The sequence below is a fragment of the Vipera berus genome, assembly GCF_964194415.1.
Source record: "Vipera berus genome assembly, chromosome: 2".
NCBI classification, from domain to species: domain Eukaryota; kingdom Metazoa; phylum Chordata; class Lepidosauria; order Squamata; family Viperidae; genus Vipera; species Vipera berus.
Window position 1 is genome coordinate 57,614,727 of NC_138203.1, and position 14,146 is coordinate 57,628,872.

At 42.5% G+C, this 14,146-nt stretch overlaps 1 protein-coding gene across 1 annotated transcript in view; it reads right to left on the reverse strand.

Annotated features, from left to right (window-relative positions):
* Positions 1-6,714: 6,714 nt before the first annotated feature.
* The window catches only part of FBN2 (fibrillin 2), a 142,539-nt gene continuing 135,107 nt past the window's right edge, over positions 6,715-14,146 (reverse strand). The window contains exons 64-65 of the mRNA XM_081320291.1: positions 10,130-10,295; positions 6,715-8,632 (exon numbers count right to left, since the gene is read on the reverse strand). Of these exons, the coding sequence (XP_081176417.1) occupies positions 8,267-8,632; positions 10,130-10,295 (532 nt within the window). The 3' untranslated portion in view covers positions 6,715-8,266. The remainder of the gene's footprint in view (positions 8,633-10,129; positions 10,296-14,146) is intronic.

The following is a 14,146-nucleotide window of genomic DNA, read 5'->3' on the forward strand; positions in this document are numbered from 1 at the left end:
TGAACCTCTGTTGGTTCAATGCCTAGACTTGTATTATAGCTTGTGTAAGGTTTTCAGCAAAGTCATCAAACTGAAATTATTCCTTTAGTTCCAGCACTACCTGTACATATTCACAAAAATTTTGTTAATTCTAATTCGATAGAGCAGGCAAGAAAGACTTTTGTGGTGTTTTCAGCAAAACATATATTGAAATATAAGCATTTAAAGTGTGACGGTTGCCCCCAAATCTCAGTTTTTAAGGCAACTTTTTTGTTCTAGAAGCTCTTCCTGAACCCATATGCATGTTTAACAACCAAAAGCTACAATTGAACTAAAATTATCAATGTGTACAAATTCAGACTAAAAAAGGTCTGAGGTCATATTAGAGGAGTTTCTGCCAGTGTTTTTAGATTAAGCACTGGGGAGAAGGATCATTGAACTAATATTAATAAATATTAAATATTTAACACAAAGCAAACATTCTCTCAGAACAGAACTTTCAAGATTATTTGTAGTGTAGATAACTTTGCACTGGTCATCCCACCTTCTCCAGCATTTGCTGATGATTCTTTGCCCTTAAAATTCCAAAGCCAGCATTTTTTCAACCTTTTTGTGCTGCTTTCAAAAGCAAAGGAGGCAGACATTTAAATAAAGGTAGGGCCGAGTGCAGCCAACTATTTTAACAGTCTTTGAAGAAGAGAAGAATGAAGTAGAACCTGATTCTGTGCATTACCAGGTACAACTTGAAAACTGAATTGATTGTAAGGAATGCACTTCCACACAGGTTGGCCTACATTTCCCACAATTCTTAGCCACTATGATAATTTGCCAGGTTAGCTGGCAATAATGGGCCTGGAAGTGCTGCAGATACTGATAACTACAATCAATTTGCTACCCTTTCTCATTCAGGCTTACTCAGTTCAATAAGGACAGGTATAAGAGTTCCAGCATAAGTGCACAACAGGTGTGGTTGAAATCCGGGTTTAATTCTTACAATCATTCTCACTAGCTTTCCATTTACTTGGCATGCAGCAGGTGGTCTGGACCCTGCCAGTCTGGTTCCTGGGCTCTACAAATTCCACTTGTCATTTGCCAGAGTACCTGCACTAAAAGGGGAAGCATCTTTTTAACATGTAGCTAACATGCCATATGGGGGAAAGGCGAAAGAGGAGTGATACTAAATTTTCCTCCATATTAGTGTTCCTTGCAATTGGGCCCCAGTCAGAAGAGTTGATTGGGGGAGTAGAAGAAAGTTCAAGGATTAAAAGATTGTCATTTGCTTTGTCTCATTCTGATTTCTGGAAAAGACTAGTGATCCAGTAAAGGAGAATACCGGTAGTTGTAGCTCAGGGATGAAATGTGGGGTCCTTAGTGTCTGAGTTTGGTTGTTTTCTTGCAGACATTTCATTATCCAAACTAGGTAAGTCATCAATGCACTGATGATCTTATCTAGTTGGAGTAATGAAACATCTGGATGGAAACAACCAAAACTCAGAGAGCACCAAGGACCCCTTAAGACTAAGGACCGATTCCTTACATTGCTTTGCCTCCAGGTGATCAGTTCATCTGCATAATTTCTTATAAACCTCCCTTCTTTCCAAATTGGCCTTTCAATTTATTTGTCTCCAATTTGTTTTCTCTGCGCTACTCTCAGAGTCAGCATCTGGGATGAGGGCGGTGTGCAGGGGCAGAAAGATGGAAAACCACATCAGGCCTTTGTGACACAAGACACACATTGACAATTGCATTGCTTTGCATGTACCTATGAAGGGGGGGAGTTCACAGCACAACAGTGCCACACTACTTAGCCATTTTGACAAAAGCAGCAATCCTGTAAACATCCAGGAGCACAGCAACTTTGGTCATATTCTGTTCCAAACAATAAAGTTAGAAGATCTTCAAAAATAAATAAATCAGGTATTTATTTATTTATTATTTATTTATTTTATTTAATTTCTATACCGCCCTTCTCCCTAAGGGACTCAGGGCGGTTCACAGGGCATATAGAAATAAGTATACAAAAATTAAAAGAAAATTAAACCATGCCCAAATTAAAATATAACAATAGTGAAATAAAAACCAATTAAAAACCCAAATACCCCTTCAGGCCAGACCAGCTAACTCAAACAAATGGGTGTTCAACCCGCGACGGAAGGATCGGAGGTCCGATGCCATCCGGAGCTCAACCGGCAGTTGGTTCCATAGTGCCGGGGCACCCACAGAGAAGGCCCTCCCCCTGGGGGCCACCAGACGACATTCCCTGACTGGAGGCACCCTGAGGAGGCCCTCTCTGTGGGCACGCACAGGGCGGAGGGGAGTTGACGCCGGCAGCAGGTGGTCCTCGAGGTATCCCGGACCCATGCCATGTAAGGACTTAAAGATCATAACCAAGACCTTGAACCTCACCCGGAAGACAACTGGCAACCAATGCAGCTCGCGGAGCAAAGGTGTAACATGGGAGTACCGGGAAACTCCTAAGACAACTCTCGCGGCCGCATTCTGTACCAGTTGGAGCCTCCGAGTGGTCTTCAAGGGAAGCCCCATGTAGAGAGCATTACAGTAGTCTAGGCAAGAGGTCACGAGCGCATGAGTGACCGTACACAGGGCATCCCAGTCCAGATAGGGCCGCAACTGGCGCACCAGGCGAACCTGGGCGAAAGCCCCCCTAGTCACGGCTACTACATGATCTTCCAGGGTAAGTCGTGAATCTAGGAGGACTCCCAAGTTGCGAGCCCTATCCACGGGGGGTAACAGCTCACCCCCCATAGAAAGGGATGGAACATTTTGAATGTCCCGGGATGCCGGAATGTACAGCCACTCAGTCTTGTCAGGGTTGAGTTGAAGTCTGTTCCTCCCCATCCAGACCCGAACCGCCTCCAGGCAACGGGACATCACAGCGAGGGCATCACTGGGGTGGTTTGGGGTCGAAATAAAAAGTTGGGTATCATCAGCATATTGATGATACCCAACTCCAAAACCACGAATGATCTCACCCAGCGGTTTCATGTAGATGTTGAACAGGAGAGGCGAGAGAACCGACCCCTGAGGAACTCCACAAACGAGAGACCTAGGGGCCGATCTCTGCCCCCCTGCCAACACCGACTGCGAGCGTCCCAGGAGATAGGAGGAGAACCACTGAAGAACTGTGCCTCCCACTCCCAATCCCCTGAGACACCGCAGCAAGATACCATGGTCGATGGTATCGAAAGCCGCTGAGAGGTCTAATAGGACTAGGACAGAGGAATGTCCCCTATCCCGAGCCCTCCAGAGATCATTCACCAGAGCGACCAATGCCGTCTCCGTGCTGTACCCGGGCCTGAAACCCGATTGGTAAGGGTCCAGATAATCCGCTTCCTCCAGGACCAGAGGGAGCTGACGCGCCACCACACTCCCAACAACCTTCGCAAGAAAGCGAAGGTTGGAGACTGGACGAAAGTTGTTCAATACAGCTGGGTCCAAGGCAGGCTTCTTGAGGAGAGGTCTCACCACCGCCTCCTTCAAGACGGTGGGGAAATAACCCTCACTCAAAGAAGCAGATATGACCGCCTGGAGCCAGCCTCGTGTCCTCTCCCTAGCTGCATAAACCAGCCAGGAAGGGCACGGATCCAATAAACATGTGGTGGAGCTCAGCTTCCCCATAATCCTGTCCACTTCATCAGGGGTCACAGAATCAAACTCCTCCCAGATAACATCGACAAGACCGCCCATGTCCTGATCGCCAGACTCTGCCCAGCTGGAGTCCAAACCGGTCCGAATCCGAGCGATTTTATCCGACAGATGTTGACTAAATTCCTCGGCACGACCCTGCAAGGGATCCTCCCTCACCTCCTGATTAAGAAGGGAGCGAGTCACCCTAAACAGGGCGGCCGGGCGATTATCTGCGGACGCGATGAGGGTGGAGAAGTAATTACACCTCGCCACCCTCATCGCTGCGAGATAAGACCTAATATGGGTTCTTAACCGCAACCGGTCGGATTCAGATCGGCTAGACCTCCAGCAGCTCTCTAGGCCCCGTTTCCGACGCTTCATCTCCCGGAGCTCCGCGGAGAACCATGGAGCTCGCTGGGATCTGCACCGGGTCAGGGGCCGCAAGGGTACAACCTGGTCAAGTGCCTCAGTGGCTGCCCTTTCCCAGGCTTCCACTAAGGCATCCGCCGAGTTGTGAGCAATGGAGGCAGGTGGGGACCCCAGCGCTGCTTGGAATCTATCAGGATCCATTAAGCGTCTGGGGCGGAACCATCTGATTGGCTCCGTACCCCCACAGCGGGGGGTGGCAAAACGGAAGACCATCCGCAGGAGGTGATGATCGGTCCATGACAGGGGCATAATAAATGGAGAGCCCCCACCAAGATCATCCAACCACCGTCCAGATAAAAAAAATCAGGTCAAGGGTGTGGCCTCCCTCATGAGTTGGTTCAGAAATTACTTGCGTCAGGTCCATGGCCATCATGGAAGCCATGAACTCCCGAGCTAGCTCAGATGAACCTCCCAGGGATGGTAGATTGAAGTCTCCCAAAACTATAAGTTTGGGAAACTCAACCACCAACCCCGAGAGGATATCGAGCAGCTCGGGCAGGGCTGCTGCTGCGCGACTAGGCGAAATGTACACCAGCAGCAAGCCCAACTGCGCCCCAAAACCAAATCTCACAAAGAGAGACTCACACCCGACTATCTGAGGAACGGTGGTCTCCCGCGGACATAAGGTCTCCCTAATAGTCACCACTTTAAAAAGTATAGCTTAGTATAGGGGTCCCCAACCCCCGGTCTGTGGCATGCCAGCAACTGGGCTGCACAAACAAGTAAAGCCCCATCCATGGGATGCAGGCAGCACACAAAACCACACACTCTCCAGTCCATGGAAAAGCCTTTCTCCATGGAACCGGTCCCTGGTGCTCAAAAGGTTGGGGACCTCTGGCTTAGTAAATCTCCAGCAATAGTTTCTAGCAAGTTGAAATATGTTTTTAAAATGTACATAAATTGGAAGTGTTAAATCATTAAAAGCACATTAAATCTGTTGTTGATAATTAAGGAAATATTTCCCTGCCAAACAGAGAACATTGGTGCAAGAAGATAACTGACCTTGAAGCCTGCTTTGTCTTGCCTCCTTCTCCAGAATACAAAGAATGTTTTTGTTCAGGAGAAGGCAGGGCTGTTATCTGTTATCACCATTTTTTTGAAATAATAAACATGGGGCCCCACATGACTTACATCTTTCTACCTGATTTGCTAGCCATCAGAATAGATAAGTACTAGCAGAATTTTTATGAATTGTCTAAAAATGCTTTGCCAGAAATAGTGATGTACGTATCGTATGCACTGATTTCTACATGACCTATTTTTCATAGTGCTCAAGGTTTAGAATCCTATGTAATAAAACAGAAGTATTATAAGGAGACCATTGGCACCCTGAATGATCTCACAACAAAAATCTGCTTCCTTCTTAAAAATCAGGTTGTGAGGACAGCCACCAAGAAGCAATCATGGGATGGGAATCATCAACTTTCTGTATGGGTGTGAGGGGACCAGAGCTATCATGCCACTAAATGCTGTGACCAAGGCATATTGAAACCCAACCAAGGCAGTGGGTTTCCCGGGTCAAGGACAACTTGCCATGTCCAACTCGCCACGGCCAATTTGCCACGGTCAACTTGCCATGCCTAAGTTGGCCAGGGTCAACTTGCTGGACGACTTGCCATGGCCAACTCACAGCGGGACAACTTGCTGCAGGACAAGTATTACATATTGAAGAATTGGTGGAATAGAATCATTATAAAAAGCATGTAAAAGGAGGGACAAAATGAAATGTGAATTAAATTGAATTTATTTATTTAATCCCATTTATTTTATTTTAATCCCATTTATACCCCGCCCTTCTCCGAAGACTCAGGGCGGCTTACACTCTAAGCACAAATCAATGTGCTTAGCAATAGCCTTCATTCTATGTATATGCCTGCTTATTAGGGCTTTTGCCCCCCCAAGCGGCATTATTACAAAGTCAGCTTATTGCCCCCAACAATCTGGGTCCTCATTTTACCTACCTCGGAAGGATGGAAGGCTGAGTCAACCTTGAGCCTGGTGGGATGCGAACCTGCACTGTTGAATTGTCGCACAGCAAGTTGTCCCGTGGTGAGTTGGCCAAAGTGAGTTGTTCTGTTTCATTCCCTTCCTTAGCCCTACTCCTACTCCTCTGTGCTCTGCAGGGAAAGAAAAGTTTTGAGACCTGGAAATTATTGCTCTTTTTACCTGTGTGGATTAGATCTCATAAGTCAGGGATCCCCAATCCCTGGTCCGTTGACTGGTACTGGGCTGCGGCATGCCAGCAACCGGGCTGCACAAACAAGCAAAGCCCGATCCATGGGATGCAGGCAGCACACAAAACCACACACTGTCCGGTCCATGGAAAAGCCTCTGTCATAAGTGATTAATTTAGAGGCAGCACTTAACACAGCCTGTTAAATAAAATTACCAAGTCATTAACTGAATGTATTGTTTAGATTCCCAGGATACTTTGACCTGCAATGTACAAACCCTTTTTTATACTTTCTACCTGTCCTATTTTTCACAATAACATTTTCAGTTGTGTCTCAGGAAAAGTGCTACAAATCACTTAGGAAACAATAATAGTCCTGTGCAGTTTTTGCAAAATTGAACCTAAGGAAAGAAAACACATCCTGTCATCATCATTCACTCCTAATGTCATAAGGTTGACCATCTCACCATATAAAAACCAAATAATGTAGCTACCGGAAAATAAGTTTTATTTCAGAAAAAGTGATGATGTATTAGTACAAAAGCCAAAAAAATAATACTGCTTCTTTTCAAAATGCACTTTACAAGGTTTTCTCTTTTTCATAAAAGAAAATACACAGAAAATACAGAGTATGAACCAAAACAGTGAGCATAATTTCTGGTAATTTTTGATCAGTAAAGGTTTAAAAAAAAAACCAGGAAAAGCAGGCATGGAATGTACTTTTGTGTTGGTTCACGTGAGGCTTTTTTATATGACCTGTAAGAAGTACCAGTTTTTATTTATAGCACCATGGTGACATACATTTATTAAATGACAAATTAAAACAAAATTAAAGAACACACTAAACTAAATGCCAACACATTGTACAAGGGTAACTTATAAAATAGGCTATGATAAAATGAGACATATTGTGTATAACTACAGCATTAATGAACATTCTTATTTTTCAATATGTGTTTTTTTCCCATGCAGTATGAATAGTGTACACATACAACAATTTTGCAATAGCTCAGCCATGTTTACTTCAGGATGAATTCAAGCCAGCACCACTTAGAATAAAACATCAAGTGTTCACTTCTAAGAATACATGATTTGTAATCAGCTGCCTACAGTTATGCAAATACTTCAAGCACCTTTTGTTGTAGTTAATGAGGTTTGTGTGATATAGTGAGGTTACCTGAAGGAAATACAGTACGGATTGGCCTGTAATACTAAGGATATCACAAGCATTTCCAGGTATTTTGTTACAGTGGTTGTGCATCATTTCCATGGTCTTCTCTGATAGAAAAATCTAGTATTTATGACGTGTATGTTGAGTATCAGCACCAAGTTTAAAGTTGAAATTCTGATCATGGTTATTTAAAATAAGGCATTACTTAAATATGTTGCCTAAGGGAAAATAAAGCCCTTGCATAGAGTATTACAGTGCTCATTTGAACATATGACATTTTTAATGCTTTATGGACAATAGGCACAAGACTGAGAGGAAACTTTTTCAATCTATGAGTTTCTGTTCTTTTTTCTAAAATACTTAATACATGTAATAGTTCAAATTCATAAAATTGCAAAGAAAAACAAGTGTTTTCTTTTTTTTCCTTTTAACACAGATCGTTAATTTCTCCATATATTATTGCATTAAAAATAAATAAAATCTCTATTTTTAATTTAGGAACTACAGCAAAATCATCAATATGCTAGAGTGCTTATAGGAAAAAAAATAGCTCACATTTTGTGCCATTTAGTGCCATATATGATCTTTTAAGCACATTTTCTTTTTTAAAAAATATATATTTAAAATTGATATTATATAGACAATATAGTAATCATGATTGTTGGCATTGTAATCAAGGTTTGGTAATAGAAAGGTTGAGGTCTGTTCTTCAGTCTTGTTCAGGACAGGAGGATGCAGAGTCACTATTTGCAATTTGGGGTCTTCTGGAAAAGTAAGTTACTGACCCCTTTAAAGCTTTCAGAACCAAAGTATGTGACACGATATGTGAACAGAATCCTTCATGATGGGAGTGAGGAAGGAAGGTTTTAATAGAGTTCAATCCAAAGTCTCATTTTAAGAGCTTCTCCAAGTTCTCCTACGAGGTAGTTGTCCTCATTGCTTTCTTCCAATTTCTTTAGCTCTTCCTTTTGGTACAGAGGGACGCTAACTATTTCCAGTGTATAAATACCAGCTGTGGCTTTTTTCTTAGCAACCTGAAGATAAGTGAGCCCATCTTTCTGGTGAATCCGGAAGGTGCTGTTGTGATTACCAAAGGAGATAATGTAGCGGTTGTGATTTGTGAGGGTCTGTATTGCAGGCATGAGATCTAATATATGTTCTTTATTGCCAAGGCCAGTTACGCTGAATCTCATCTTCAATGGAAGATCAATGTCCAAACTTTCCAAACTGATCTGTTAAGCCAGAAATAAAAGGTAGGGCAAAAGGCATAAGCAAACCTCAATATTTCTGTTTGGATTTTTTTTTGTTACCACAGATGATTAATTATTCTAATTTTCCATCATTGCTGCTTCCTTGCTACTGGCTCTAGAATGGTATTGAGACCTCGGGGCCAGAAAATGCATTGCAAAGCATGTATACAAAGCCACTGGACATCTGTCATTCTCCCAGAATATTTAATCCATCATGAAATTTACAGAAATAAGGGTAAATGCCATCTTTTTGTGCTCTGCTAATTTACTGGGTAATTTATTCAATAGGAAAACGTAGAATTTGCATAGGACTTGATCAGAAATGCTGATCAACACAGAAGCTGAAGAAGCTTCTTGGATGAGAAGCAAAACATTTTCAAGGAAAAAACAAAGAAAGTCCACTTGACTTTTGAAAAAAGCACCTTTGGGACAACCATGACTTGGATGATTGACAATCTCCACAGATCAACAACATACTTTTATCATACCACCAAAGCAGCCTTCCTCACACATAGGCCTTCAGATATGTGAGATTTCATTTCCTATGTTTTGTTAGCTAGTAGGAACAAAGCACCCATGTGAGGAAGTCCAGTTTGTCTAGAGGAAGATCAGCATGGAGTAATTCCCACCCATGATGAGAAAATTCATTTCACTGTCCTTTCATTTTAATAAAACAATTATGGGGAAAGCGTGGATATATCAACAAATATCTGATAAATTGGAAAGCCTATCACCATGGAGGTTTACATCATATGTGTGATGGCATAATCAAATGGCACAAAAACTTACTTTGCATCATTTGTGTGATGACCTCTGCACACATGAAGACATTTGTATCGTTACCATAATCATAATTAGGCAAATTATATAAACTGCAGTGAACATTGATTCATTGCGTGCAATCATTCCATTACGCATTGAAATTTCATTGCAATTATAATGACTAATGGTTAGAATAACTGAAGCATGAAAAAGGCAAGAATTGAGAGTGGGATTCAGTAGACGGGAACAAAATCATAGATTGGATTTATTTTAATTTAATTTCTGAGTCTCACTTGCCATAATTCTAAAATGAATCTGAGTGGCTTACATCAAGTTTAGTAATCATATGAACATTTAATTTGATAAGAGTTTTTCCAGGATTCCTCAATATTCAGTAGTAGAGTCTTTTCCTCTTGATGACTGATTACTCATCAATCCAATTTCAATTATTCCAATCCAATTATTTTGTTCTGTTTTTACATACAAAAATCTCTTTGAAATTGGAAGGGCAAAATTACTATGCATAACGATTACACATTCTACACTAGCTCTACGCAAACTCATGTAAGTGGGCAAAAGAATATCGCTCTTGATGCTAATAATCCAAGATTATAGTAGTTTCTTTTTAAAGCCCCGTAAGATTCTGATAAATTCAGTGGATGATATTGCTTAGATCTGGAACAGCAAGTGCGAATCAGTTGTGCAGTTTTTGCTTACCTCTGCAGGCTCCAATTGATTAAGGCTTCTTTTCTTCCTGCTATCTTTTTGGGAGTATCCATTAATTTTACACTCATAACAAGCTTCTGGGGACAAAGCATTCTCTTCTCCTTGATCCGCTGGTAGATACTGGCCTTTGCTAAATCCCATACTGGAGACACAGTGCCTGATGAATAATGTCATAATATTATCACCTGGGGAAATAAGCCTTTTTGTTGCCATGTTGTTAGTTCATAAGAGAAATGAGTGATTTGTTATGCAGATAAAAACACAAGTTGTAATGATTTCGTATTAACAAAATGCATTTGTTAATGTGCATTTACTTCTCAATGTTTTGAATCTTTTACCTTTCACCTTTGTCAGTAGCTTAGTTTTAGAAGGGATTTATTCCTATATATATATATATATAGGAATAAATCCCTTCGGTTTGGTTTGACTCGGTTTGGTTTGACTCGGTTTGGTTTGACTCGGAGCCAAACCAAAGCTCTGGAGGCCACTACACAGCCCACTCCTCAGGACACCAAATCACAACACTCAGGATATTACAACACAACAAAGAACCCCACCCATTCGGAACACACCCCACCCAGTCGGAGGACGGCCACGCCTCCAACCAATCAGGGGACAGCCACGCATCCACCCAATCAGAAGACAGCCACGCCTCCACTCAATCAGAAGACAACCACGCCTCCACCCAGCCGGAGGACACCCCCACCCAATCAGAAAGCAGCCACGCCTCCTCCCAGTCAGAACACAGCCCCACCGGCAGTTGGAAGGAAAGGAACAGCCAGACCACGCATTGCTCCTGGTAGCAGCAGGAGAAACACACCGGCCTGATGATGACGGATGGGATTCCGTCGAAACGTCGCCACAACTTTCTGAAGATGAAAGGAACGCGGGAAGAAACCCGAGACTCTAGATCTACATATATATATATATATATATATATATATATATATATATATATATAACATACTGTATTAAAACAAAATACCAAAAACAGTGGCAATGGAACAAAAGTTTATAAGGCAAAGGAATAAATTTCCATTTTTTTCTGTAGAGTGGCAAGTCACTCATACACATATACTTAAAAAGCTAATATAAATGAAATTAAATATATTTTTATTGTTGAAGTTCTCAATATACATTACTGCTATTTTTCTATATGAAAATCAGAAATTGTAGCCTAGTGTCTTCATTTGATGGTACCCCTTCAAGGTGATGTGATGACATAAACACCTCACTGGAACTATTAATGATATATTCCACCATTAGCTCTGGAATTACGGTCATAGTTATGGCAGTCATAAAACGGGTCACCACATGATCTGACTCAACTTTATGACTGCACCCTGCCTTTCCCACTTGCGGTTGTTAAGCAGACGAAGGAAAAGAACTGCCTGATCAAGGAGGACAGATAGCTCCCCGCTGTGCACAGAAGGGAATTTGCAACCTTCTCTTTTTTCCAAACCAGTGCTGCAGTTCCGCTCCTGTTTGCCAAAGAGACTTTGCCCCAGATGGGGTGGCATTTCTCCAACAAGCAGCACCATCAAGGAGACTGGCTGAAAAAGGTCTGTCCTGAAACCCACTCTTAGATGTTTGGATGGACCTTTTCCAGCCAGGAACCAACCAGCCAGCAATGGCTTGTGACTTTGTAGACTTTCTGGAAAAGCCAACAGGGAAGATTGCCAAAGGCGATCGCGTGATTGCAGGGCACTTGGCAACCCACTGTACGTGTGAATGATCTGTCAAGTGCTGTTATGACTCAGGTGGTCAAGGCAAGGCAGGCCTTTATTGCCCTCAGGAAGTGTTCAACAAATGGCCTTCCAATGAGTGGTAAGGCTCCACCCCACGCTACCCTGAAGGCAGCCACTCTCAGTCTCCCAACAGCAGCCCACAGATTATCAGGAAAGTCCACAAGGCAAAGTCCAGGCATAAGAAAAATGGCAGTCCCCGGGGCAAAGACAAGGTACAAAGCAAAGACAGTTCTGAAGGTAAAGCAAAGCAAAGGGCAAAAGCATCCACAAGGCCAGGGCAAGAGAAACGGGAGTCCTCAAGCAAAGACAAAAGCAGTCCTTGAAGCAGGCAAAAGGCACGAGTCAAAGCCGGGGGAGTGTAATCCAAGACAATAGCTCTGGGCAAAGACTAACTCCTCATGGCTTCTCCTTAAGTCACTCCACTCCAGGTATTCCTGGTGAGGAGGAGTGGAGTGACCTCCCAAGTAGCCTTGCAACCCTTCTCTGGGCTTGCCTATGCTCTCCTCTCTGTGCCTTTGGATCGAGTGGCAGCTGTTCCTCATCGGAGGAGATCTGCTACCTGTCAGCAGCCAATCCTCCCCTGTGTCTGTGAAGGCAGGCAGCTCTCTTGACTGGTCAACCTCGTCCCACAAAGCCTGAGGGACCAGGGACAGCATCGTCCTCAGCACCTGGCCTCTCCAAACATGCCAACGGAGAAGTGCCATCCTGGTTGGATGGTCCCGGTTCCAACTCCTCCTCCTCCACCAAACCAGGCTCTGATGGGGTAATAACAAGTGCCCAGATCACAATCATGTGTCCGCTTGGATGCTGCAGCAACTGTAGGTTTGGGTGCTGCTTAAAACTCTCTTTTTTCAGCACCATAGTAATTTTGAATGGTCACTGAATGAATGGTCATTAAGCGAGGACTATCTGTAATTATAAGCCAATTGCTAAGCACCAAAGTACGATCAGTTCACTGTGGGCATGCTGTAAGGGAAACAACTTCTAGGACCAGATCAGAATGATTCAACTCATGGAAAAATGGTGGAGAGGAGACATAGGATACCACAGAAAATAAGCATACTCTTGCATAATTTAGGTAACTGAAAAACTCTACTGATTAAATCTACTCCTCCTGAAAAAGGCTATTCTGTCAATGGTGGTTTTACTATGGATCTGATCCACATATTTAATTTTCATCCAATCTGCATTGCACATTGTAAACTGTGTATTGTTGTAAACACTACGGCTGCCATATTATTCAGTTTCATAAATAAAGCTATTTCATGGTTAAGCAACAGGATTATGATTTGCCTAACAAAAACTTAACTAGAACAGCATGCATTCAGTTCAAGTTGGAGAACACTGCAGCAAATGAATCTGTAACTGTCTGGTAGTATTGTTTTAAAAAGCCCCCACCGAACCGGTAAAGAAACTATATTTAAACAGTGATTTAGTAAACCCTAGAACTCCCCCCTTTGGCCACCAGTCTCATAAAAGGAGATACAGTCCATCATTAAAAGCTTAAAGAGCAATAAAGCCCCAGGCGAGGATTTTTTACCAGCAGAATTATTTAAGAAATTTCCCAATTGGTGGGGCCCTGTATTAGCAGGTCTTTTTACACACATAAATAACACCTGCTATATACCAGATGGGTGGAAGATGGCAATAGTTGTCCCTATATATAAAAAAGGGAATAAAAAGGATCCTAGTAACTACAGGCCCATCAACCTGATTGACATTGTAGCAAAAATATATGCTAGGTACCTTTTGAACAGAATAGAAATCTGGGTAGAGGAAAACAAATTGCCAAATATGCCTATAAGAGGAGAGCCCTGTTTGCTGCTTTCATAGACCTTACAGCAGCATTTGATATGGTAAATAGAGAAGTACTATGGAGTAAATTGACATCCCTTAAAATAGAACCCAGACTCCTGGCTTTGATTAAAGCCCTTTACACAAGTACCTGTTTGAGGGTGCGGTATGGGGTTAATGGGGCCCTGACTAACAGGATTTACACAAATAAAGGGATAAGGCAAGGGTGTATCCTGGCCCCATTATTATTTAATTTATACATCAATGACTTGCCTGGGTTAATGAAGGATACCATGGTACACATGCTGATGATCCTAAATATTTACTGTAACAGCTTGCTTTATGCTGATGATATGATTTTATTATCATACTCACAAGTAGGATTATGTAGGCTATTAAGAAGATTCAGCTCTTATTGCCAGGATAACTCCCTAATCATTAGCAAATCTAAATCAAAAATAATGGT